General features: G+C 33.4%; 2 protein-coding genes across 5 annotated transcripts; one reads left to right on the top strand and one right to left on the bottom strand.

The window, feature by feature from the left end:
- The first annotated feature begins 429 nt into the window (after positions 1 to 429).
- LOC129802902 (ubiquitin-like-conjugating enzyme ATG3) lies at positions 430 to 26,097 on the top strand. 4 transcript variants are annotated; one of them, XM_055849103.1, is made up of 5 exons: positions 436 to 560; positions 619 to 815; positions 873 to 2,029; positions 8,321 to 8,490; positions 25,692 to 25,754. In XM_055849103.1, the coding sequence occupies exons 1-4, from the start codon at positions 481 to 483 to the stop codon at positions 8,480 to 8,482; spliced, it is 1,596 nt and encodes a 531-aa protein (XP_055705078.1). In that variant the 5' UTR covers positions 436 to 480; the 3' UTR covers positions 8,483 to 8,490; positions 25,692 to 25,754. The 4 variants fall into 4 exon arrangements, with proteins under 4 accessions (XP_055705077.1, XP_055705078.1, XP_055705076.1 ...); XM_055849101.1 differs by lacking the exon at positions 25,692 to 25,754 and adding an exon at positions 15,915 to 16,176; XM_055849102.1 differs by lacking the exon at positions 25,692 to 25,754 and having other exon boundaries at positions 430 to 560; positions 8,321 to 9,389.
- LOC129802903 (dicarboxylate carrier SLC25A8-like) lies at positions 8,500 to 15,990 on the bottom strand. Its single transcript, XM_055849105.1, has 4 exons — positions 15,791 to 15,990; positions 11,521 to 11,681; positions 11,318 to 11,457; positions 8,500 to 9,284 (listed from the first exon to the last, which is right to left on the bottom strand). The coding sequence occupies exons 2-4, from the start codon at positions 11,650 to 11,652 to the stop codon at positions 8,570 to 8,572; spliced, it is 987 nt and encodes a 328-aa protein (XP_055705080.1). The 5' UTR covers positions 11,653 to 11,681; positions 15,791 to 15,990; the 3' UTR covers positions 8,500 to 8,569.
- Positions 26,098 to 28,000: the final 1,903 nt, after the last annotated feature.

The following is a 28,000-nucleotide window of genomic DNA, read 5'->3' as shown; positions in this document are numbered from 1 at the left end:
ACAGACTTTCCAGCCCAGTTTCAATTTACAAATGACAATACATTTTTTTAGATATTCAAATTTTCCAAAAGTAGCTTCGCTGGTTTCTTAGAAAAATTCAAAATATGTTGGTAACCCATCGTAAACCGCAGATAATATTAAAATATTGAAAGTATGCAAGAACATCTGGCGGTAGAAATTCAAAATATAAGCAAAATGTTAAATATATGTATAAAAATAAATTTCTTGAGATTTTTTTAAAGAATTTTTCTAATTTTATTTTTCATCAGATTAAGTAAATTATTAATTTCTAAGTATGAGAAGTGTATGAAGTGCAGGAAGTACTGGAAGTATTACAACATTTTTGAGAGTGTTGCGAAGTTTTGGAAGTACGACGACCTCTTTAATACAAGTTATGGAAGTGCCTGGAAGTGGTGTACACATTTTCACCCAAATATCTCCCCCTTGGTTTATTGTTGATGGAATTTTATGTGATGCAGAATGGTAACAAATCTCGTAAATCAAGTGAAAAATAAGTTCCTCTCGAACTTTATTAAAGTAGATGAGGACTGGCTTTCAGGGTAAGTAAAGGAATTTGGAAATCACTTCCGGGAAACTACAAAAATCCAATGTTTTCAGGTGCGTTGAATGGGTCCACTCTGAGAATCCCAGTTTCTCAGTCCAAGAAGTTTACCGGAAGGCCTACGAACAGTGGCTCCTTGCAGATTTAACAGAAGTTGGTATCCCTTGCCTTCCAGAACGGGTCACTCAACAGAAAGAGCCATTTTCGCTCACCGGGAAGTTTCCTCTGCAAATGAACTACATTGTTGATATCTGTAAGTTTTCCTCAATTTTACCATTGAAATAATCTAACATAGGTTCTCTTCCGGCAGCTGAGTCCTTCTACGACCAGTGGCGACGCCTCAATGATCAGAAATTGGATGAGCCAGAACCTGTTGAGGAATTCCGGACACAAACAAAGCAGCCTAGTAAGAAAAAGAGGCTCCTGAAACTTGAATTGACGGATGGAACGCGAAAAGTTGATGCCATGGAGTATCGTCCAGTTGCCTGTCTCTCCACAAAAATCTTCCCAGGGTGCAAAATTCTCATTTCCGGACCCATTCAGTGCTCAAATGGAGTTCTACTCTTGACTCCGCCTAACGTTAAGATTCTCGGGGGAGAAGTTGATACACTCCTGGTGCCCAATGCTTTTGAAAATATGCTCCTAAAGGGACTGAACAAACCTCTGAATCCTAAACCACGTATGGACTATCAGGAAATAACAGTTGTGGAGGAATCTCAGCCATCAAGGACACAAAATCGTCCAGTGATCATGGCAACCTTCGATAGAAAGACAAAGGCAGTCAGTAATGTTACCCCCGTGACTCCTGTGGCTCCAGTGAGATCAGAACTGGACCAATTTATTGATGAAGACGATGAACTGCTAATGGGAATTGAGTTGGAAGCCGTAGAAGCAGGAAGAGGTCAAAATGGACGCCCAACGACTCCGGAATTGCTGGAATTTGAGCGAGAAGATGATTTTTTCAACAATTCCGTCCTCGATACTCTCGACAGGCATGCTTCCCAGAATCCACCAGAACAACTTCCAGTCCCATCCACCTCCAGACAATCCAGGGAATCCCTGCGAGACTTTGTCGATGATACTCTCTTCGTTGATGACTTTAGTCCTATTCCTGAACCTCAGCATATTCCATCCATCCTCGACGGAGATTACAAATTCAAGATCCGGGGACTATCTTTTGTGACAATCGATCAACTGAAAGCTGCTTTGGAGAAGGACAGAGCAAAATTTGGGGAGAGGAGCTTCATTTTGAGAGCAAAATTCTTCAAGGTGATCGAAAAATTGACCATTCAGAATGAATACTGGAACATGGGGATTCTACTATGTGACTCCTGGTCGAAGGAAAATCTCAATGTACGCATCCTTTCTGTAGCTCTCAACAAACTCTCTGGACACACGGCAAAAGAACTAAGTGAGATGTACAAAACTGTTCAAAGTCGCCCACACGTGAAAGAAAAGATTCTCGAGGTAAGTTACGAATTTTCCAATTTTTCCCGAATTTTATTACAATTTATAATTACAAAAATATTATTTTTATTACAAAAATTTGAACCTTGATTGAAAATTAGATTAACCCTTTAAGGACGAGACGTTTTTTTCTGATCGAAAATCAATAATAAAAAAAGAAACTAATAAACAAAATTAATAAAATGTTTTATATCTAGCCTTGGAAAATCCAGCAGAGTCTGATTCAGTATATTTTTTGCTTCTATGAACGACAGGAACAAAAATAGCCTAAAAATTTAAGTAATTTTTCTGACGACATTAATGAATGATAATTTTTACTGTAATGAAAAATATTATGTATAAAGTAGTTTAATTTCCATTCCCAAAAGGGTTCCGCTTAAAAAAAAATAGAAATATTAAAAAATAATAAAAATCATTTATTAGTGCGGTTAATTGAAAATTCGTCACTTTTGAGCTTAAATATTTACTATAATAACAAATAGTTGGAGATTTGCAAAAAATATCCTGGATTTCTACAACCTTCTACTTTACAATTACGTACAAACATTAGAAAGAAAGAACTTTGGGTAGTCAGGAAAAATAATTTTCTCTATGGGTCACGGGTGACCCAATCGTCCTTAAAGGGTTAAGGTAAAAAATTATTTATTTAGCCGAGACCCAGACCTGATACCGGAAAAAGCTTGAAATGTTGCTTATTGTAAAATTTTATTTGCTTATTAAAATTCTATAATTCCTGGAATTTTTATAAATTTTCATATCTAGTTAAAAAAAAGATAAACCAAAAGATAATATAAAATTACTCATTACAATGCAGATAGTGTGTGCTTTGGCTAATAGAACATTTTTATTATGTTGCTTTATTATTAATCTATTTAACAACGTCCTAAAAAGGACTAACTTAAAAATTATTTACGCGTGTGGGGTGTAAAATACACTAACGGCCAAAACATTAAATACACCCTTCGTAAGCTTAAATACACGTGATTTGGACCGGGAAAACGCTGTAATATCCAGTTCTATTGACCGAAATAGTTTCATATATAAACCTAAGAACAGTTTTAAACAAGATTTGAGAAAATACATGAGCTACAAAATTTATAATTTGAGGATCAGGCAAAAATTAGCTTTTTAGAAAAAAATGCTAAAGTAGCCCCACATTCTAAAACTGATCTAATCTTTTAATAATCATTTAATATAAGCTAAATACTATTAGTAAATATTATTAAGAGTCAGAAAAACTGAAAATAATACCGAGAGAATATTTTTGGTACGGATTGTGGTTTGTTTCCGGTGTGATGTGTTTTGATAGGGGTTTCTTCTTTGAATATTGAAATTTTCAGCCCAATTTTTCTACTTTTCCATATATTTTTTTATTATTTTTCAAATTTCTTCTTATTATTGTTGCAATTTCATTTCTTTTACTTCATTATTTTATTTAAATAAACATGAATAAAATCATCAAATTCAGTTTTCCTCGAAGAATTTTCCTTTAGCTTTGATAAGCGCCTCACATATTCGAGGCATCCTGTTGTTCAATTTCTACAAAATGCCTGAAGGAACTTTGCCCACATATCCTGAAGTGTTTCCACCAAGATTGGAACTGATGTCGCGCCTAATCTCGAACCTTGTGGTCGAGAAAATCCAAGAGAATTGCAATGAGGCTACAATCGAGTGACTGGCGTGGCTAATGCATTCGGTTTATTGGGCGTGGGTTTTTTTGCAAGAGGATAACGATCCCAAGCATTCCTCAAAGCTTTGTAGAGGTTTTCTTCTTGAGAAAGAGAAACGCAGGGTCCTAAACTACATGCATTAGCCACCCCAATCACCCAATTGTAACCGCATCGAAATTTTCTGGAATTTTCTAGACCAGATGATTCGAGAGAAGGCGCCAACATCAGTTCCACTCTTGGTGGAAACACTTCAGGATAAGTGGGCAGAGTTCCTTCTAACATTTTGGAAAAATTTATCAACAGGATGCCCCGAATTTGTGAAGCGCTTATCAAAGTTAAAGGAGGATTCTTCGAGGAGAACTGAATTTGATGATTTTATTCATGTTTATTTAAATAAAATAATGAAGTAAAAGAAATGAAATTGCAACAATAATAAGAAGAAATTTGAAAAATAATAAAAAGATATATGAAAAAGTAGAATTTGGGCTGAAAATTTCAATATTCAAAGAAGAAACCCCTATCAAAACACATCACACCGGAAACCAACCACAATCCGTACCAAAAATATTCCCTCGGTATTATTTTCAGTTTTTCTGACTCTTAATAATATTTACTAATAGTATTTAGCTTATATTAAATGATTATTAAAAGATTAGATCAGTTTTAGAATATGCGGCTACTTTAGCATTTTTTTCCAAAAAGCTAATTTTTGACTGATCCTCAAATTATAAATTTTGTAGCTCATGTATTTTCTCAAATCTTGTTTAAAACTGTTCTTAGGTTTATATATGAAACTATTTCGGTCAATAGAACTGGATATTACAGCGTTTTCCCGGTCCAAATCACGTGTATTTAAGCTTACGAAGGGTGTATTTAATGTTTTGGCCGTTAGTGTATATAGCCTTTTTCGAACTTTAAAAAAAAATAATAAAATCACGAACCAAAAGACATACCACACTGCTCATTTTTTACTTTGCAATTTAAATAACTTCACATTTATTTTTCCAATTCTTTCTCAAATCAAATTTCTATGTCACTTTGAGAAAAAGAATCCAGATATAGAAAGTAAAAATATTATTCACAGTAGGGGAAAGCACTCTCTATTCGAAGTTCTTGCCTTCGAATAATGTGAATTTTCTTTTATTTTCCCTAAGTAAGAGACTTACAAATTTTTATTAAATATTATTTGTTTTTTTATCAATTATTGATAATTATGTGATAATTATCAATTGTAAAACCCGAAAAAAAACGAGAATTGCATTGTAAAATCCAAGATACTCAAGAATTGCTTCGTGAAACGCGAGAAGCTCAATAATTGCATTAGTATAAACGAAACCGAAGAATTGAATCCCAAACCCGAAAACCCAATAATTTGCATCGCAGAACCCGAGAAATCCAAGAATTGCATTTCAAAACCCAAAAAAGCCAAGAATTGCATCGCGAAACCCAAAAAATCGAAAGCCCTTGTCAGTAACAATGGGAATAAATTACCTCTTGATCTTCAAACTAACTAAAATCAGTCAGTGTCTCTTGGGTATTGGCTATTTAAAAATATGCGTAGCTTATTCATATTTTTTAATTTATTAATCAAAAATTGTATATTTTTCGAAAGTGCTGCATACCTAGAACTGCTCCACTCTCCTCTATATAAAATTGTCTGTAATTCCAAAGAGTTAATGCGAAAATCTCTTTTAATTATTACGATTTCTCTGTTTAAATGCCTTAATACCGCTTAAGTCGTAGCAAAGAAGGACCAGGGAGAGGCAGTTCTCATCTATAGGGGGAAGTGGGGCACCTTTGAAAGTGGGATACCTTTGAAATTGGGATTTTTCACCTACTTTTAAGTAAAATTTAACCTTATCGTGATATAATTTAGTTGCATACACAGAATGAGAAGCTAAATTATATTATGATATGGCTCAATTCGACTTAAACATGGTAGAAAAATCCCAATTTCAAAGGTGCCCCACTTTCAAAGGTGCATCACTTCCCCCTACACATGATATTCAACAAAAATTATAATTAAAAAAAAATTATGAACTAAAAATAATTCAAAAGCATCTAAATTTTAGCTCACGAGAGCACTTACATCCAAGGAAAGCTCCTTTACTGACTAGAAGGGTGTTATGTTGAATCTTTAAATAAATTTGTTCATCAAATGGTTGGATCTTCAAGCTTCAAATGGTTTTTGGGAAAAGCTTTTGATAAACTTTTCTTAAAAAAAGCAACAATATCGTCTTAGGAGAGCTTTTAAGGAGTCCTTCAAGCTTTCCACATTTGTCCAAAATAATCGAAATAGATTTAGTACTATTCTTTTGGCGAATTTTTGAAACAAAATTTTTAAAAATGTTTTCATCTTTACAAATTATTTGATAGCATAAAAATGAAAAAAACTATATTTAGTACAAATGATTTAAAGTAAATGTTTAACAGGAAACTTGTAGGAACTTTTAAATGAAATTAGAAAAAAAATTGAAGCGTTCGATTTCTTTTTCATAGAAAATCTAATAATTTACTCCTTCATTGAGAGAAATACGAAAAAGTTAAAATAACATTCCAGAAATGTTAATTTTACCCTGCAGTATTTATCCGAAAACGGTGTAAATATTACCCTTTTTAGGTGTATTGGGGGTTAAAGTTACCCTTTTTCATGTTATTTTTACCCTTAAAAAGGTGCAAAATTTACATTAAAAAATGTTGATATAATTTTTACTTAAAAGTGTTAAAATTATGAGGAAAAAATGTTAATGGCACACCGTTTTTCCTCTCAGTGTTGAAAAATTAATGAAAAAGTTTATAAGCTAATTACGAACCACTTAAAAATCATCAGAATCGGATTTCGATAGGATTTATGCTGATTTTTCATGTAAATCCTAAAGCCTTTTTCCCCTAAGAAAATTTAATTTGGGACATTTCTCAAGCTTAAACGGAATTTCATCTAAGAAAAGCTAGTCAGGTCCATAAAAACGTTTTTGTGGCTCAAAAAAAAACAGAATTTCCAAGTGTTTCTAAGATTTAAAATTTTTGTAAAAGATTTTATTGATTTTTATAAATAAATCAATAAATAAATATAGATTAAATTGGATACTTTTTTTATTTTTCGAGAAAATAGTTGGATTTTGCTTTTAAAAAACGTTTCTTATGATGAATTTTGTATTTTGAGGATAATCCTCCGATAATATTCTCTTCAAATTCTAGTTAACATTTTTTAATTCAGCTACTCTCTTGCTAAAATTCTGACTAGGCCTTTGAACAGCGTCTCTAGCAGTCATCCATATAGAAACTTCCCTAGTTCTAAAGAATTATCGAACATTTACGAAGACCGACATATTCTTCACAAAGATAAAATTGTTTCAATGAAAAAGTGTTGAAATTTATCATTTGAATGTACGCTGAGAAAAAAAGAGGGTGCGATTAACTTTTTTTCCTCGTAACTTAACCACTTTTTAGGTGTAAAAATATATCAATATTTTTTAATGTTAATTTTACACCCTTTTAAGTGTAAAATTAGCATGTAAAGGGTAACTTTAACCCCCAATACACCTAAAATAAAAATAAATAAAAAAAGGGTAATATTTACACCGATTTCGGATCAATACTGCAGGGTAAAATAAACATTTCCGGTATGTTATTTTAATTTTTTTCGCATTTCTCTCAGTGTATTTGTGTAAGGTAAAAGAAGCCTAGTTCAGAACTTGATGCAATTGGGATTTTTTTATAATAAAATTGATAAAATTGATCATAAATGGATAATAAATATAATTAAATACTGTATTTATTACGGAATAATTCTGAATTCTAATTGAGAATTCTAAAAACAAAAATCCAATTGGAGCAGGTTTAGAATTAACCCATTCAGTCAATGTACCAGAAATACTTGAGATAGGATGTTCATATTTTGGGATTAATTTCATACATATTAATAGATGAATATTTTGAAAAGAAAAAAATTTTACCTATTAAAGGCGTCTACACATTGGGAGCAATTTTTGTCAAAAATTGCGTTTTTGACAGAAATTTGACGTTTCCCCCTACAACGCTGCAGGGAATTTCCTTCAAAAAGCAATTTTTGACAAAAATTGCTCCCAATGTGTAAAGGCCATAAGGGGGCGCGGAGAGCCCCTGTCAAACACACCTCTTAACGGTCACTGAATTTAAATTCTGTGCATTAATTCATTACAAACTCTATTGATTTAGATAGAGTAACTATCCAAGAACACAAATTGGCAACTAGAATTCAAATCAGGAAAGAGAAAAGAGACCAAATTTTAACAAATTCGACGGGATGTCGTATTTTCCGTCCGCCATTTTGAGCAAAAATTTTGCATGACCTTCCGCGAAGCGAAAAATGAAAAACAATAAGAATTTCTATCGCTGTCGGACTATTTTTCCCAAGTAATTGAAGAACTAAAGCCTATAAAAATCCATTCCCGACAGCAATTCGATTAAAAATTGCCCAGGAATAAATCATGTAAAATTACTCAATTTGCGTATGATGTATAATACCATGGTAAGGAATGGGTTAATTCATTCTACCCTAGATCAAAAGATAAAATCCCAATTCCTTTAAAAACAAGATCAAATGCAAAAAGAACATACATAATTCATCTCAATTCCCCAGATTCTGGACGATTTGAAGGAGAAGATAAAGAAAGTGGACTGTTTCATGAAGATAGACTACTCACCAGAACTGCCCTGTCCTACTCTCGTGGACCTAATTGATCCAGCTCCTGTGCTCAATGGCATTCTCAGAGAAAAAATCAAATACGAGAATCTTACATAAATTTGAAGGTAATTAAAAAAAAAACATATTGATATTTTATTATTCAGCCCTAAAAAAGTACAAAAAAAACAAGACAAATTTTGATCATCACTCTTCCTTGCGTGGTGGTTTGAAGATGAGAATCTTGAGTTGTTCATAAGTGATCCACAGCACAATGTTCCAAGACACAAGACGTGCAAATGACGGCACAAAGCCCTTGTAGAAGGCCGAGGCTCCTTCGCTTCTGCCCATTTGGATGGCACAATCGATGGCTCCTCGGTACTGACCAGGCTTGGAGTTCATGTAGCGCGTCTTGACTACGTCTATTGGGGAAGCAGCCACAGTTGTGGCAAAGCCAGCAATGACAGCGGCTGTGAAGTGACAGGGAATATTGTCCTCCAGGGACGTATATTTGAGTAGGCAATCCTTGATGATGTCGTAACAGACAATTTCAGCCACATTGACAATGGCATTGCGACCGACATTGGGCAGACAGCCCTTCCATAGCCCTCGGACTCCCTCTTCGCGTCCAATTGTTCTGTAGGCTGAAAGGGTGTTGCGATAGCGAACAGAGTTGGGAGAGGCTGTTGTACGATTCTGGGCCTGGAAGCGCACCTTCACGACGTCAGTCGGTTGAGCTAGCATCACTGCTACTCCGCCTGTCGTGAGTCCAGCTAGGACGCGTGTAAAAATTTGCAGGCCTTCTGGATTCTCACGCAGGACGCGTTGATACAGGACTTTGACGCTATCATAGGTTCCCAGACGAACTGAGGCAAAAGCCATCTGTCTCTGCAGACCAGCTGAAAGTCCATTGTACAGCGCTCTGTAGTGGATTAAGAAAGATTAATTACAAACAGAACAATCAATTTAAAAAATTGCGATTTGAATTGTTTTATCATGGCACAAACGGCACAAAAAAGAAAAGAAAGCAATATAATATAATCCCTGAATTTTGCGATACATTATCTACAGCCCCTGCGAAGGGGCATATTTCAAAATAATCTATTGGTAGTCATACTTTATGAATTACTTCTTTTCTTTATGAAATTAGGTCAAGGGACCAAACGGTAATAGATAGTGTGTTTGCGTCCTTGGAGAATCTTCCCAAATAACGAACCGGAGACCCTTAACAAAATCGTACACAGAAAAAAACTTTTTCGTAAAAATGTTCGTAAATGTTTGTGAATTCCGGGGGAGTTACAAAATGCTCGTGAATCGTATAACCCACAAACAAGTTCGTAAAAGTTTGCACTTTTTTCACAAACATTGTTCGTGTACATGATCATTTGACAAGCATTTTTTGTACTTTTACAAACATTTGTTCGTAAATGTTCGTAAAAACACAAAAAATGTTCGTAAAATTTTGTCATTTGTTCGTAAATGTTTGTATTCCTGTCGAACATTTTACGAACATTTACGAACAAATGACTAAATTTTACGAACATTTTTTGTGTGTTTACAAACATTTACGAACAAATGTTTCTAAAAGTACAAAAAATGTTCGTCACATAATGATGTTACGAATGTTTGTGGAAAAAGTACAGACTTTTACGAACTTGTTTGTGGGTTATACGATTCACGAGCATTTTGTAACTTCCTCATAGGAATTTACAAACATTTACGAACATTTTCGATGCCCTACATGTCTTTCCCAACTCTAAATCATATCTAAATTGGATTTGACGAATTTGATGGGAAGTTTTATTTTATGAAAGTCTCGTGAAATATCAAGTTTTGAATTGCTCTGAAGGAGAGTATTTCTAACCAGATTTGACAAAAGTCAAATACAGTTTAATTTAAAATGGATTTGAAATTCTAATGGCTCCGGCACACCTTTTAGATCAAGAAAATTTCATGAAGTCAAAATTCGCATCCCTTTCTTTCTCACACGTTTTGCATATGTCTATCCCACTCTTTCGAACTCTTCTTCTTTATTTAAACATCAGACCAATTTGAATTTAGTTCAATCAAATTTGGAGTGCAAAAAAATACGTCAGACTTATGCAAAACTTGTGAGAAAGAAAGGCATGTGAATTTTGATTTCATGGAATTTTCCCGATCTAAAAGGTGTGCCGGAGCCATAAGAGTGAAATTAAGCAACTCTAATGGATTGAATTTAAAAAAAGATGGGAAAGATCAAAAAGAGTTTCGAAATTTTTAGCAAGACCAAATCAGTTTGATTCGGACGATTCGGAAATGTATTTAAAATTTTAATATGAAAAATATAAATTCAATAATTTTCAATTTTAAAAAGATAAATTCGATCCATTTTGAAAACTTCGAAATACATTGAACAAGTCATAATTCGTTTAAGAACACAATTTAAAAAAAATGTAAAACTTTTCTGAATGACATAATTATCCTAAATTGGAATAATTTATTAATCTTAACCTATTCGAGATTATTAAGATCAATTAATATAAATTTAGAAGCTTCCGAACTTCTAAAATTTCCATCAATCCAAAGGAATCAAGGATATATTGTGCATAATTAGAAAATGAGATAATTATAAAATAATATGAAATTGAGATAAACACACGAAAATGATTCATATTTACAGATGGCAAATTTTGGAAATATTCCTGCAAAACAAAATAAGTCATAAAATGTTGATAAAAGATTGCATTTTTATAGCCGATTCACTAAGCCCTTTTATCAAGTGATAAGAATTTTCGATAGTGCTAAAATGTTGTGAATAATAGGCTCGAATTCCATCAGCGATCAATTATTTGTTAATTTCTCAGTCAACGATTTACTTTTGCTCAACGGCCTCAACGGTCATTAAACCAAGTGATAACGTTCCATTTGCCTTGCCTTCCTTCGACGATAAACAAAAATAATGCTAAACTTTCTCACCTGAATCCCTCCTGGCGAACAATTGTACTAACAGTGCCAATGAGACCGCGATACTGGGGTGTTGGTCCACCTGTGCTGACCACTGTGGCCCCATTGGCTGTTGCAGCGAGCGGAACTCTGACCTGACCCTCGCCTTGGATCTGCCAAAAATTTAATTTTCAAACCGGGTTTTTTTCTGGCGGGAGAATAATTCTTTGACATACCTGAAGCCTCACTTTAGCTGTGTCAAGGGGGAATGTAGCGAAATCTGCGATGCAAGCTGCAGATCCTGCTGTGAGGAGTCTTACGCCAAAACTGGCCTCTAAACTGGCACTTGTGTTTTTTGATTGTTTCATTCTTCCGCACGATCACACCTCTGTCTCTTCTGGAAGCGCCAGAGAAGAAGAAACTAGTTAATCCCGGTGATGATAGGAGTGGGAAAAGAGCCACAGTAAAAAAAATCCAAAAGAGTGGGAAAAGTCAATAGAAACGATAAAAAAAGCATCAGTTGCATCTGAATGACTGTGAAAGTGCACAATTTGTTTACAAGATGATTAAAAAATCCATCAGAGAAGTGGAAAAAGATCATCAAAATTGGAAAAACTCGTCTTGCAATCAAATTGGTCAACGAATAATCACTGAAATTCAAAGGGTTACTCATCAAACTTTTCAATGTACGATGTATTTTACGGTTTGATTATTTTTTACAGTTGATATACGAACTTTGTACGATTTCTTGTTTGGATTAATTGTGTTTACCAAAATTCTTTATTTTCCACGCATGTTTTTGCATAAAGGCAATTATTTGAGTGGTTCAGTATGCAAAGATGTATTTACAATGACGTGTTGGCTATAGAGAAGAATTAGAGAAAATTTATAAAAAGATTCTCTTCAAGAGTAAATTTAGAGGGGAAATTTTCAATAGTCTTCAGATGTCTTTTTATTCGATTTACAGCGCGTTTCATTCTTAGCGCAGGAATAAATTTAATTTTTTAATAAAAAACCTAAATATGGTAAAAGTAAAGGTATACCAACTCTGAACTTTTCGAAATGCTCGAACTCGCGGCTTATGCCCTAGACACACTTACGACTTAAGTCGAGAGATGGCTTAACGCAATTGTAATCAAACTATTGATCAAAATACATTTCCATCAGTTTCTGACTAATCCGTCTGTCGGCTTAAACCGACAAACAGCTTAGTTAGCGGGAACTGATGGAAATTTAGTCTAATCATTATTTTGATTATAATTACGTTAAGCCGTCTCTCGGCTTAAGTCGTAAATGTCTCTAAAAAAAATCAAAGGTCTTTTCTAAACGAATCCATACTTGCTCAAATCGGTTGAGAAATACGTTCTCTTTACAAATTTTTATTGACCTTTAAATATGTTAGAAATACTAATTCAAGTACATTGTCACATATGGGAATAAGTGGATATAAGTGGATAAAAAAGTAATTTATAAAAATCTACGCATTTCAGAGATATCTCAAATCGTGAATGTCATGATAACGATGTAAAAGTTTACTTACGGTGGGAGAGGACTTGTGAAAATCATAAAATCGTTAAATCTACTGTTTGACCTTCAACTGACCTAATCATCAAACTTCTTTAAAATTCAAGTGTTGCATTTCTTACTTTTTTTTCCTTTTTTTGTTTAATTTTCCTGATAAGGGTTTCTTAGCTTTTGAACCTCACGAAACCTTGTCAATTACCAAGCTTGAATTAATCAAAACTGCCTAAACATTCCCAACTCTAAAGAAATATTAAATTCTGAAAACGTTAACTCTTTCCGGACCGCAGCATATGCTGCAAGCCAATTTCATCATTTTTTAATCAAAAATATCTAAACTCAAGAATTAATTGAGGTCCTACAAAAAATATCTTACATTTGGACATCCTTATAGTTTGTAATCATCCACAAGAATAGGATTTTTATGAATTCTGAATAATTAAAAAACATTGTTTTTCATAGAAAATGCATATGCTTCTTTGGGTACTACAGTCCCAAAAGAGACGAAAGAGTTAAGAAAAGTTTGTATAAGATCGGGGGTAGGTTGAATAGAAAAATCCCAAAAATGTAATTTATTATGTTGTGACTCTGTCTCTCTTTTGGGACATTATCTAGTGGGTCAATTTCACGATTTTTAATCAAAAATCAAATAATTAAGAATTAATCAGCATTAAACGGAACTCCCAGCCCGAATAAAAATTCCTAAAGCGAAAATCCCAAATGAGCTAAAATCAGGAAAGCCAAAATCCCAAATTTATAAAAGTGTCATAGCTACTCCCACGATTGCATCCAGGCTTGCTGAATGCAAAGGAAAATTTTCGGTGTCTTGGGAAATTATTCTAAACAATTTCCTTCGTATAATTTCATCCCTTTCACGATTTTGAATATTAGGGATTTTGGCTTTCGGAATTTTGTCCCTTTCGGGATTTTGGGTGCCTCCCAATTTTGGATATCCTCACTAGTTCTTATAGATTGTAATTATCTTCGAAAATCGGATTTTATAGATTCTAAATAGACCAAAAACTTGATATTCTCCGGAACATTTCCCTTTGAGTACGTAGAATCCCAAAGAATGCGAAACAATTCAGAATTAGAATTAAGAATGCGGAAAGTTGTGCGCAGCACACAATAATTTTTGATTTATAAACATGTTTCTGATTTTTCTGTGAGAGTGAAAGAGATCTAAATCTATAGTCAGCTCACTTACTCTAATGCTTAGTGAACAATAAGTTTTGTTTTGTAAACATGTTTTCGAAACTGCCTATGAGAGTGAGCGAGATGACTAGATCTATATCTCGCTCACTTTCACTGAAATGTAAAAAAAAAACATGTTTACAAAACAAAAGTTATTGTGCGCTGACCATAACAGACAGTTTCGAAAATATATTTACAAAACAAAAGTTATTGTGTGTTGACCATTATACGAAGTTATGCACGGAAAGTAGTGACTTCGCGCCATTTTTGATAAATATTTTTCTCCACTTTCTTTCCTAATTTGAATTCTCAGTGCCAAAATCTTTTCTTATATACTTAGACTTTACAAGTAAATGGTGTTTGTAAACATTTAATGAAAAGGATTTTAATTCCATGACTGGTACACTGTATGTTTGTTAGCGTTCTCTGCGCCTCCCTAGTAGGGTAAAATGATATAATTTGGAATTAGTGTTATAAGTTGGACAATTCGCCGGTACAAGTTCAACATGGCTTTTTTCTTGATAAATACTGTACAAAATTTGTTTTTAAGCACAAGGAACCAAATTATAAAACTAAAGCATTAAAAATATACAAATAAAAATGAAGTACTAAATTTATCAAGAAAAAAGCCCTGTCCAAATTGTACCATTTTACCCTAGATAAATTTATTTCTTTTCACAATAGTCATTAATCTGTCAGAGGTGTTAAATCCAAAATTAAATATTCTATTTCTATCTCTAGTATTTCTAGTACAATGTTCTAAACGGTTACTGAAAACAAACTGGATGTTCTTGTTTTTCGTTTTTTTTCTACTGCTCTAGAGATCAAACAGTAAGACATTTCGACTTCGGTTTTCGGAGACTATCCTCCTCCATAAAGGTATTCCCAGAAAACGTTTTTTCTCCATACTTTTATTTCTACGTCATGTTCTTCGTATATTTCGAAAATGATACTATCTTCTTGACACTTATTTTATTAAGCATTAACTTTTAATTAAATAATATTTTGAAGATTAAGTTTTTTGTATTGAAAATAAACTGAATAATTTGCTTTTTGCAGAAGATCTATATCTTTTACATAAGGAACATTAAAAAATTAACACCTGTGTTAATTTTAAATAATATCACACACTTAAAAAAAAAACATCATAAAATATTTTTAACACTAAAATAAAATTCAAAATATCGCGAAAACTTTAACCCCGCTGGTGACACATTCTATATATAAATTGAATTGTCTTTCTCCTTTAAATCACTTCATAAAAGTAAATTAAAATGAATGAATTATTGATAAAGAAGCATTTTCTTGAGCTTTGTCTTGATTTTCTACCGGCTGCACAATGCACAATTCTCTTGTATTTTTGTGAGAGTAACCGCTTGTGACTGATCATAAAACTCTTAATGGGAGAAGATGTAGAACTTTTATCATCTAATTTTTTTAATTAATATTTGGTTCAGAGTAAGAGACACGTTTCACTGATTTTGCACGAGGAATGGACACACTGTCGAAGAGTTATTAATGACTTCTCGTGAGAATGACGCAAAATGCGACGCATTAAATAGCTCAGGAAACACCGAAAATTTTCCGTGAAAATTTGTAAAATTATTTTTACATGAATCGCATGATGAAAGAGAGTCAAAGACACAATGAGCAGAATTTCAATGACACGGAAAAATGAGGATATTTTTGTGGTTTATTTTGTGCGATAGGAAAGATCAGGGAGTTCATCTCAATTTCGCGGGTATTTTTTTGCAATCCAGCATTCACAAATTGCGTGAAAGTTGAACTCACTGGAATAATTTTTTGGTCCTGTATCACAGATATTTTGTCTGAGCCTTCAAATGTGCGGAAATAACTAGGATATTTCCGGGGGAATTGCACAGGATTTTCACAGGACACTGTAATCCACTTTCAGGAGCAACATTCGGAACATTAACGTGACAAAAAAAAAATTGCACTATTACTCGTCCGGCAACACACAACAATAGACTGCCCAGAATTTCTTCTTCCACCGCCTTTTATTGGAAGACCCCCTGAGAATGTGTTGGGCAGTGATATCTGGACGTCCACACACTCGATCAGCATCTTCACCAATTTCTCCCCATGGATCTCTCGCCACTTTTTTCTGCGCCTAAGTTTTTTTTTTGCACTGTCCTGTTTACGTAACGAATTTTGAGAGGAAAAATTTGTGCGAATTGGTCCAATTGAGCTCTTTGTATTACTTAATTCAAACAATAATCTCGTCAGAGGTTTTAAAAAAAGATCACTCACCAGAGCCAAAAATTGTCTCCGATTGACGGATTTTTGAATGGTCTGTCATGTTTTCTCCTCTGCGTGTCTGGATTTCAAGGTAAGGGAAAATTATGACCAAGCCAACACTTCGCAAAGTGCTCGAACTTAGAACTTCGATACCATACCTTTAAAATAGGTTTCGTAGATTTTTTAGGATTTGGATGAATAAACCCTTCTGCTCTAATATTATATTGGTGCCCGTTAATTCGAGAAATCTGAGAAGTCTCACGCACTTTGTTCTAGTTTTTTTTTACGTTCATCGATTCGTAACTAGCATTAACAGTTCTTTAAATTACTTCAAAGCCATTCAAAATTGAGAAAAAGGAAGCTTTTAGCCTAAAAACGTCGAAGATATGTTCAAGAAACTCAGAAGTGTTTCTAGAAACACGGAAACGTTTCTGTAAATAAGGAAACACTAAGAAGCAAAAATAATCCTAGAACGCGAGAATACATCAATGAAACACGTAAATATTTTTAGAAAAACGAAAACGTATTTAAGCAATACCACAATATTTCTAGAAACACGAAAACGATTATAGAATCGTGGAAAGATGGATTCATCACAATAATAATATTAGAAACGCAGAAATACATTTCTAAAGAACGAAAATGCTTCTAGAAAGATGGAAATGTATGTTAGAAACACGGAAATGCTTCTAGAAAAAGGGGTGATAAAGCGTCCCAGGCTTTGCGAAATGCTCGAACTCGTGACTTAGATGCTATACCGCAAAAGTACTATCGCATCATTTACCGTTTACCGTTTCTCAACCGATTTGAACCGATTCATGAATCTCTCAAAAGATCCCCCAAAATAGTTTTAGAAGTAATAGGATTGATTTTCAGATAATTTTTTTATCGGTTATGAACTGGTTCATTACCGATTCAAACCCGATTGGAACCGGTTTATTTTTGTCGTTAATTCCAAGACCTTTCCAACCACCCCAAACATGACCCCATTTGCTTGATAAATGCACACTCTAGTGTCTTTTTAACCTTTGACCTTGAAAGCCGTTAATAAGAATGATTCAGCGGTATTTTCGTATATGGACGAAATGTTCGCCTGGATAATCTCTAAAACATATCCAAAAATGAAAAAAATCGCACGATGCGTTTTCGAGCAATCCAAAAAAAACATAGTTTTGGAGGGGAAGGGGAGGGGTGGGGGTAATGAGGGGCATATTAACGATACATGGGTCGGTTTTGGTGGGGTCCCCCGAAGGTCCCAAGTCTCTATCTCTAACCGTTTGGCCTCTAGAACTGATGACAGCCGGACGGACAGACGGACATTTCTCAGAAATCGTCTGAAACGTGAAGATTTGTTAAGAAAAGTGGTCTCCGGGGGGTTTAAGGTGAAAATTTAGTGGGGGGGGGGCGGTTGAAAAAATCGAGGGATTATATACTGCTCTCTCCGTAGAGTTCCAGCAATAATAAAAGCCCTTCTAGAAAAACAAAAGCGTATTCAAGAAGCACGAAAACAATTCCAGTAATGTGAACTTAAAAAAAAATAGAAAAACGCAAATGACTCTGAAACACGAAAACGTTTCCAAAAACATAGAAACAAGAAAGCTTTTTAAGAAATGTGGCAATACATCCAAGAGAAACACGAAATTACGCAAAAGCATATTTAAAAAATAATACAACAATACAAAAGATTTTCTAGAGATACAGAAATGTTTCTAGAAATGTAGAAACACATCCAGGAAGCTAGCAAACGTTTTTAGAAACACAAAACGATATCCAATAATTTATAAGATTTACAGAAACTCGAAAACACATCTGAGAAAACATAAAAATGTTTCTAGAAAGAAAGACAGAAACGTTTCTATAAATACGAAACAAAATAAACACGAAATTCATTCATGAAATATAGGAATATTGAGTTTTCTAACAACACGAAAATTCATACAAAATGCAGAAACATGCGTAGATACGCATAATATGCTAGATATGCTATTAGCAAGTTTGTTTCTAGAAACAACTATCATATTTTTAGGAATTACACAAAAGTACTAACCCCGGTATCACATTTGTTTGTTAAATTTTTAATGGGATTCACATTAATCGTCGGTAATGACTGTGACGATTTGTGTCTTTAGTTCACTTAATATTTTGAGTGTGGTTGTTTGGTTTATTTGTTAACGAAGAAGTAGACCTGACTCGCAGAAATAAATCAAATGTCAAAACATTAATATGTTTTCACATAAAATAATATCAGTATAAGTGTTAAATAATTCAATTTAAACCAATTTTTGTGGGCCAAGTCTACCTTTCACAAATCACACATTTGACCTGATAATTACTCAAAATTAATCAAATAAACTATTTGCATGTTTATCACCGATAACAGGCTGGTCAAGAGTTCCATGAGCAAAATCTCCAGTAGGAGAAAGTGCTCTCCCTTCGAACGTTCATGCCTTCGAATAATGTGATTTTTTTTAGTTTTCCTAAGAGACTTTATACATTTCTATTAAATATTAGTTGGCTTATCATCAATTGTTGATAATTCCATGATAACGAAAAATAAAAGAAATTCACATTATTCGAAGGCATGAACGTACGAAGAGAGAGCACTTTCCCATATGGTGATGAAAAACTTTTTTCAAAAATACATTGAAGAATTCAAGACCTTTCAAACAAAGTCAATTTCGGTCAAAACAGTTGAGAATTACGCCCTACATGCTGACAGAATGTTTATAACCTTAACCATGAAAACCCATTGGAATGGTAAAAAATAACATCTTATTGAGTATGAGGACAAGGTGTTCATATCCCACTTGTGTAACCTATAAAAACATATTGTGGGATGTGTTGAGAAAAATTAATGTCGTTTAGCTTTCATAGGACAACTTATGTGTCCTCCAAAACCCTAAGTCAATCTCTTATACCGTTTCGTCTTTGATTGATAACTGATTCGAAAACAAATACTAGTTGAAGCTTTATATTTCATTTTTTTATTAACTCAAAGGACTCAAAGTTATAAATTGTTGTCTCTTTGAGTTCGAGCACTGAGATTTTTGGGCAATTTTCCGCCAAATTTTCTAAAATAAGAGTGGTATTTTTGACAATAAATTGCGTACTCATGACGATATATTTATTTACTAACATAAGAAGCGTTTGCTTAATAAATAATTGATAAGTTATTATGAAGTATTACCACCTGAGATATTTTACACGTACTATTTGAGTGAAAATTGGTATAAATTGTTAAGTAAATCAGTGGATCTTACTCTTCAGGAGTAAGCAAAGCGAATACAATGAAATTTATTTATGTATTGCTCGAAGGTAATATAAGAATTGTATCCTTTTGTACAGGATTTATTGTGGATTTTTCTTAGAAATGTCTAGGGAAGGATCTTGGGAAACAATAGATTTTTTATTAAAGTGAATCTTCGGAATTTTCATTCTTTGATAAAATCAGAAATCGAAATTAGCAATAACTAAACACTTAGCGTTTGCCCTTCAGAATGGGAAGCTCTTCGTCATTTCCTACAAAAAACATGTTGCCAGGGAATTCGATCTGTCGCGCCTAAAGCTCGAGATTAGGGAGTACAATTTTAGCGGAAAGAGTCAGCTGAATAAATATGTTTTGATGCCTCCAGCACGCGAGTGTGTGTGATCATCCCACAGAAAGTACGCCAGAGAGCCAATCATAACTCCTGAAAGCTGATTGACCCCCCCAAATTAAAAGCATGACACCGTGGCGAGCCATAAAATGCCATCACAGGCCGAAAATGGTTATTTTTTGTGTCCTATGCGATGTGATTAGAAACAGCAATCTCCAGCGGGAGCTATAATATACCCAGAGAGTCACTGATAGTTGATAAATTTATCAATAAAGCTGTTGAATTATCGAGAGATCGGTGGAAAAACATTTTGTAGCTTTGGATAGGTGGCCATAAATCTTTGATATTTGAGGGGAAAATTCGGTAAATTGAAATCTCATGAAGGTATGTTGGTTATTGTTTTATTTTTGGTCATTTGATATGCTTCCATCGAGGGAGATTATTTTTTGTGTTCAATTTTGTGATAAGAGATAAGAGTTGGTACTTGACGGTTATTTTTTGAACAAATTGGAATTATAATTCGCAAGTGTTAGAAACTTGATGGCGCTGGAGTAGCAACCGAAGTCTCAGATGTCAATTTTGCTGGCAAAAACATTGGTGTGCAGTGTTGATAAAAATTGTATTTTTGAGGAATAAATCCCTCATCTGAAGACAATTTAACCACTGAGAAAGGTGGTGTAGTTTGTGTAGTATCAATCAATATGCAGAGTGTGATAAATTCAGTGAAAGGAACAGCTCTGGGTGTTGCTGAATATTTGACTCCAATCCTCAAGGTATTCCGGAAACAAAGATCTTTGTTGTGGAGCAGAAATCAATTAATTTCTTCAATTTTTTCCACCCACGCAGGAGTCAAAATTCCGTGAAACAGGCGTCCTGACACCCGAGGAATTTGTAGCAGCTGGCGATCATCTGGTACATCATTGTCCCACGTGGCAATGGGCTGTGGGAGATGAGGCAAAAGTGAAGCCCTATTTGCCGAAAGAGAAGCAATTTCTGATCACTCGGAATGTTCCCTGCTACAGACGATGCAAGCAAATTGAATATGTAGGGGAGGAAAAGATTGTCGAGGAGGATGCTCAGGAGGGTGGATGGGTAGAGACGCATCACTATGATGAGACAAATGCCCAGGGACTTGATGAAAAGGTGTCAGAAATGACCCTTGATAGCAGCAAAGTTGAGAATATGGAAGATGCTGATGAGAATACTCAGAATGACGAGGAATATGATGATGAGGAAGCTGGAGATATGGAAGAATTTGAGGAGAGTGGAGAACTTGAGCGTGTAGATCCAGCTACAGCGACAAAAACCCGGAAACCTGACCCACCAAAACCTTCAACTTCTGCTGAAGTCGATGGAGATTCCGTGGTGCACACAAGGACCTATGATCTCCATATTAGCTACGACAAATACTACCAGACTCCTCGGCTCTGGGTTGTAGGATATGATGAGGTGAGCATCTTGCTTTTCTATCCTCCTTCAAATCCATACTGAAATATCCAGCTTTCCAGAATCGTAAACCTCTGACCATGGAGCAAATGTACGAGGATGTAAGTCAGGATCATGCGAAGAAAACCGTTACAATGGAAACCCATCCTCATCTTCCTGGTCCCAATATGGCTTCAGTGCATCCCTGCAAGTGAGTATCTTATTGGATTAAATTCCCTGTCCCCAATTGGAAGTCTATCAGAATTTTCAAAGTGTTATTTCTGGATTAAAAATGGGTCAAGGAGACGCCAAATGGTCGCTTGAACTTTTCCATTCACCTTCTTTTTTCAGCTACTTTATCGCTTATCGGTCAATTTATATCACTTTTAAGGCCTTTAGCACTTTATCGGTGCTGACGGAGAGTTTTGTTTACCAATAAAATAAGGAAAATTCATTTTCACAAAAGAAAGAGAAATAAAGATATCCCACCGCGAATTTCCCTTTCGTCATTGTTTTTCTGAGTGTATTACTGGTTTATTACAGTTACCAATTAAAAGGATCATAAATCATTTCAAAATTACTTTGCAATTACAATAAAAATCAAATTATCAAATCATAAATCGATAACACCTAGACCGATATCATTTTACGGAAAGTTGGCTGAAGACCACTGATTGATTTTCGGAAATTGAATTTTGGATAACAATTAGTTATCGGTTATGAACCGGTTTATAATCGATGGGAATCGGTTCATGTTTATCAGAAATTCACAAGGGGTAACTCATATTGAGAAACCCTCGTCAATTGTCCGAGAAACGCTTCGCGAAACTCGAGAATGCCAAGAATTGCATCGCGAAACCCGAGAAACCAGAAACTCTTGTCAGAAAAAATGGAAATGAATTACCCCTTGGAAATTCAAGACTTTTCCAACGAGCCAAAATATGACCGGGTCGTATCCTCCAGATGTGAGAGTTTGATTTTGTGGGAAAAGCCAGCTCTCCGTGTGGAACTCGCCTATTTGGTATCCACGAAATTTTCAATTGGAAATTTTCTCATCAAAAACCGGGGAGAATTCTCGAGTGGTATTCCCGGTGAGAGTTTGATTAATTTACATAGAAAATAAGCAAATAAATTAAAATATCGCGTTTTTTTAAAGTTTTAAATGGTTTTTAAATGATTATTTCACTTAATAAATACAATTTCCGTATATTTATAATAAATTTCAATGAAGTTTTTTCTCAATAAACTGTTCAGGATCTCTTGTTATCTCTTATTATTTTTCTAATTGTTTGATTTTGATACCAATCATTTGCCAAATTGTTTATTATTTTATTATTATTTTGTTTCAGCTCTCGTAAATAAGAAAATGGTTGTGGCCATTTAATGATTAGATCTCTGATTAACCTATTTATATTCCTAATAAAAACGAAATTGAACAGATTTTTAGCAGTTTACTTGGGCGTGTGAACTCTTTAAAACTCTCAATTTTTGTTTTAACTAAAACCGGAGAAAAAAAGATCGCATAATTTATAAGGAGTTTATCGGGAAAAGGTTCTATTTTAGTAAAGTTGAAATTGTTAGATCTCAAGAACCAACAAAACAAATATTTTAAGCAGCAAAATAATACCAGTTATTATAAAATTAATAAATAGATAATAATTGAACAAATACTTAAAAAATCGTGTAGTTACATGTTCTTCCTTAAATTAGAAAAAAATTATTGAGTGAGATTCTTGATTTTCTTATCTATATTATCCTTTTTTATTCGACATATAATCTAAGAAAAATTGTAACTTCTCAATTGAAATACTCTTTACAATGCTTGAAACGCTTTTCTTTAGGTTAATAAAGTCTTTATTTGAGAAAATTCCTTCAAATACTCCACGTAAAATATGAAAGAAAACGGATAATGCCTAGAATTTTCCGCGAAAAACATATCAATTTTGAATTTTACTCTTGAGTGATTGTATGTATAACTGTGTTATCACACTTGCACATTAAAATTTTGATATGATTCACATTAATTGTCGCTGGTGAGAGTCCAAATGTGTAATTTGTGTGTTTGAATCATTTTATATTCAAAATTTGATCTATTTGTTGATAAAAAGGTAGACTTGGCCCGCAAAATTTGATATAAATTGATTTATAGCATTAATGCGAAAAATTAATGCGATTTTCTCTTTAATTTTTTAATGTGAAAAATATTTATGCTTTAGGTAAATTTAAACTTATTTTTGCAGGCCAAGTTCACTTCTTTATTAATAAATAGAAAAACCCTAAATATTAAGTGACTCAAAGACACAAATAACATATTTGGACGCTCACAAGCGACAATTAATGTGAATCATATTAAAATTTTAATGTGCAAGTGTGATAATGCCGTAAGTATCTTCTAAATTTAAAATTTTCAACAATCTTTGTATTTTTCTTAAATTGACTGTAGTTCGTGTATGTATTCTTGTAGAGATAAAACCGAATTCTGAGAGGGAATAAAATTCTATATCTAAATTCTCTAATAAATCGAAAAATCCTGAAACTGCCATTCAAATAATGGAAGTGTGAGTGAATTGTTTATCAAACATTACAAAAATATCTTGAATATTTGACGAGGTTCTCAAGTATTGCAAAAATGTTACAAAAATACTCGTCAAATCCGAAAACAATACCAAATTAGCGACTAAGAAAACTTTTCTTGGCGAAAACTCGTAACTTATTAACATTTGATATGCCTGATCGCTTGAGAATTGGTTCAAAAAACTCACAAAAAATACAAGAAAATGTGAAAATATTGAAAAAATAAATAATAAGAATTATTGCCGAATAATATTGCAGGGAAAAATCAGGTGAAGCTTAACTACACATTTTTTTCTTTTCCGAATTCCTATTGGAATTTTACTTATTAATTTCAAAAAAAAGCGCAAATTATAAATGAGAATTTTTAAATTTTACAGAAAAATATATATTGATATGAATCCAATAATCCTTGTCAAATTGTTAAAAAAAGAAAAATTCAATGGAAATTGGATTTTTACAAAAATATATGAAAATTCACTTTAACATTATGTGACAATTTTCAGAAAATTTAAACAAAACCACGAGAAAATGAGAAAATTTTTATACGTATAAACGTATTTATAATTGAATTGGTGCGAATGCAAAGGGCCTTTCTTTAAGTTTTTTACTGTAGTAAAATATTAAACGTTATAGAAAATTTACTGCTCTACAACATTGCAGAAGACTATTTTTCTCTATCTCGAAAGAAGTGTGATTTTCGAATCATTTTCTAAAAGTCGATTTTGTGGAGATTCTCAAAATTGCTGGGACAAATTTTGTCAGTCTTCGGATAATTTGTGACGTTTTACTCTCGCAAACGTTAAAAATATCAAATAGACATATTTTTATAGGAAATTTATTCCTCTTCTAGAACTTTGTCGAAGATATTATTTCTCTATCTTAACGAGAAATGTGCTTAAATTGAGCTAATCAGTATTGATATTTTCTGTAAGCCAAATATTCCAAAAATTGGGCTCAATATTTCATTATTTTTTATTTTACATAATCCTTCCTCGAATCTCTTGAAACTTTGTAAGTTTAAGAAGGTTCATGAAGGTTATCTATAATAAAAATTTCAAGCCTCAGTCTCTTTTATTTTAGAAAATAGTTTATATTGAAATTTTCATTTTCACAAATTTTGCCCCAAACAAATACGTTTTGACAAATTCTACCTTTTAGATCAGGAAAATTTCATAAGGTCAAAATTCACATCCCTTTCTTTCTTAAAAACTTTGCATGTGTGTATCCCACTCTTTCGCAATTTTCTTCTTCTTCTTTTGAACATCACACCAAATTAAAATTAGTTCAGTCTAATTTGGAGACCGAAAGAGTGGGATAAACTAACTTATGCAAATCTTTTGGAAAAAAAGAGAAGCGAATTTTTACTTCATAAAATTTTCCTGATCAAAAAGGTGTGCCAGAGCCAAAATTCTCTTTTTTTTATCAAGAATCATATTAAATGATTCAAGGTCTTACAATATTATCGAAATCCCATGAAGAATCCTGTCCAAAAAGTTTACAATAAGAAAAAAAATTCTGTCAGCTGAATATTATTCTGGTTGACGAAAGAAACAAGATATGCTAATTATTCTTGTCTATTTTCTATGAGAAATAATATTATGTAGTTTATGCATTTTTGTCACCCGTTTACATGCTTCGGTTGTCATCAACATGTTTTGCCAAAAATGTGAACAACAGAGAGAAAAAATGAGGTTTTATAATTTTATGTAGTTTATGCATTTTAATGTTTAAACCATTTGGATATTTTAGTCAAATCTCTTCAGTTATCCTTGAAGTGAAAAGATATCTAAACATTTTTAAGAAAAAAAAGAACCAATTTTTTTTGTTTTGTTTTTCAGACACGCTGATATTATGAAGAAAATAATCCAAACTGTGGAGGATGGTGGTGGAGAATTGGGAGTTCATATGTATTTGATAATATTCCTGAAATTTGTTCAAACTGTCATTCCCACCATCGAGTATGATTTTACGCAAAATTTCAGCATGAAAAACTAAAAAAAGGGAAAAAAAGAACTCCCAGCAGCTCATTTTGCAATTCTCAGTCAGCTTAAAAGTGCAAATTGTCATTAAAATGTTGCTTAAAATTGCGACGAAGATTACGGCGAAGGAAGATTAGCATGCTCTTTTTCCTGCAATCCGAGATCCAGTGAAAGGCAAAAAAAATTAAGTTTAATAATTATTATTTTCTGAATGAAAAAATCAAGATCATCATTCAAAAAATTTAAATAGTTTTTTTTTGTTTGGGAAGAGGAGGTAGTTTTGGATAAGGATAGTTGGCAACTGTCGCTATGTGCAATCGTTTTCTCTAAAAGAGCATCCTGAATTGTCCTTAAACTGTGGTGAGTATATTTCGCAATGATAAATATTTACAACAATCGATTAATTGCGCTTTCTCCATGTTTGGGGACGAAAGGAAGAAGAAAGGGAAGAAATGTAATAATTTTATGGAGCGCAAGAGTAAGGTATTGTTAGGGTCTTTTGAGTTTGTTGCTGCTGTGATTCTTTCGTTGCCAATGTGATTTATGACGTTCTTCGAATGCTTTAATTAAAATTGAAATATTCAAGGGGAGTGATGGATATTTAAACTATCATAAAATTTAAATAATTCAAAAACAATTAATAATGTAATTCTCTATCTCTTTGTACATAGATTTATTGATGTATTTTGCAAGACACATTGCTTAGGCAAGTGATTTGAAAAAGCAAATAAAAATAACGCTATGTATATCTAGGACCAATAAGACCGTATATGGATGAATTCTTAATTTCTATTCCTTAAAAAAAATTAAAACAAGCAGACGCGTTGAAGAACTTTTAAGACACTTACTTTAGTTAAACATTCATATTAGGAGTATATTACAGTGCAAAGCAAATATAGATACACTAAGGAAAAATTACGGTCAATGAAAAAAAAATCCGACAAAAAAAACAGATAAAAAAATAATAGAAGAAAAAAAAAACAATAAGGCGGCACAAGCAAGAATCGAACTCGAGACCTTTGCGTTGTAAACATCGTCCGCTAGCCCACTGCACCACGACTGCTCCTGCTGGCTCTAGAACTTTCTTTATCATTAACATTTTATGGAATCCTTTGATTGCTTTTTTTGCAGAGGAAAAAAAATTTAGCACTTTTTGAGTATGACACGATCCTTATGATCCCTATCCGCGTCTATGTTCTCAATATGAAGCCAATCTGAATTTGATGACTCGATGACCTCCCTTGTGAGGTTATTTTTGCGTGAGAAAATTTCCTAAGCTCACGACATACGACACAAGGATAAATTAAACAAAAAAAAACTAAAAAAGCACTATTTTATTTGCAAATTTATTGCTTCTATTTCAAGATATATCATCGTATGGATTAACAATTGTTGTAATTTATTCGGTCCTTAAATCAACAATTCTCATAATAAGCAAATACACAGTTTAAAAGAGTTGTTAATTTACCACTACTACTTGAATGCAAATTCTAGCGTTCAAACGTTTAAATAAAAATCATTGTTTTAAGTAAGGGATACCGGGGCAGAATTAGCCAGAAAATGATTTTTTTTCTTTGAAAATTGTGAAAAAATGTTTCAATCAGATTGATAAATATTTCAATCACTAGAAAGATAATCACTTCGAATAAATAGTACTGCTCAATAATCGTTCTAAGGAAAATTAATGCATCCCATTGTCTAATTCTGCCCCAGTCTCTCCTACTACACAAAAATTCATGAGATACACTTTGGAATTCCGACACATTAATTGAAATACAGGGGTTCTGGAATTATTGGGACCATAGAAAATCACGCGAAATGACATTATGCACCCAGGAAATTTTCATAAACGCATAAGATTTCTCTAGAATAAGCTACAGGAACGCTGTGATGTACGTAAGACATTATTGGAGCCTATTTTACGCTTCATTTTCAGCGCCAACGGCCAAGAGAGGCATTACTTCAAATTTACCACGTATAAATATTTTCATGCATTTAGGGGTATTTCAATAATAATTCAACAAATCAGCTCTCAATGCTAAGTAAACATGCATAATTGTGTATACATAATACCGTCAGGTGCACAATCGCGAAGTGCATAATCCAGAGGCCCCTTGTACATACTACCAAAGCTCAAGGCTTTTGATTTTGTAATAAAATCATATCAA

Source organism: Phlebotomus papatasi, chromosome 2 (assembly GCF_024763615.1).
Source record: "Phlebotomus papatasi isolate M1 chromosome 2, Ppap_2.1, whole genome shotgun sequence".
Taxonomy (NCBI): domain Eukaryota; kingdom Metazoa; phylum Arthropoda; class Insecta; order Diptera; family Psychodidae; genus Phlebotomus; species Phlebotomus papatasi.
This window is presented reverse-complemented; position numbering and strand designations above follow the sequence as displayed.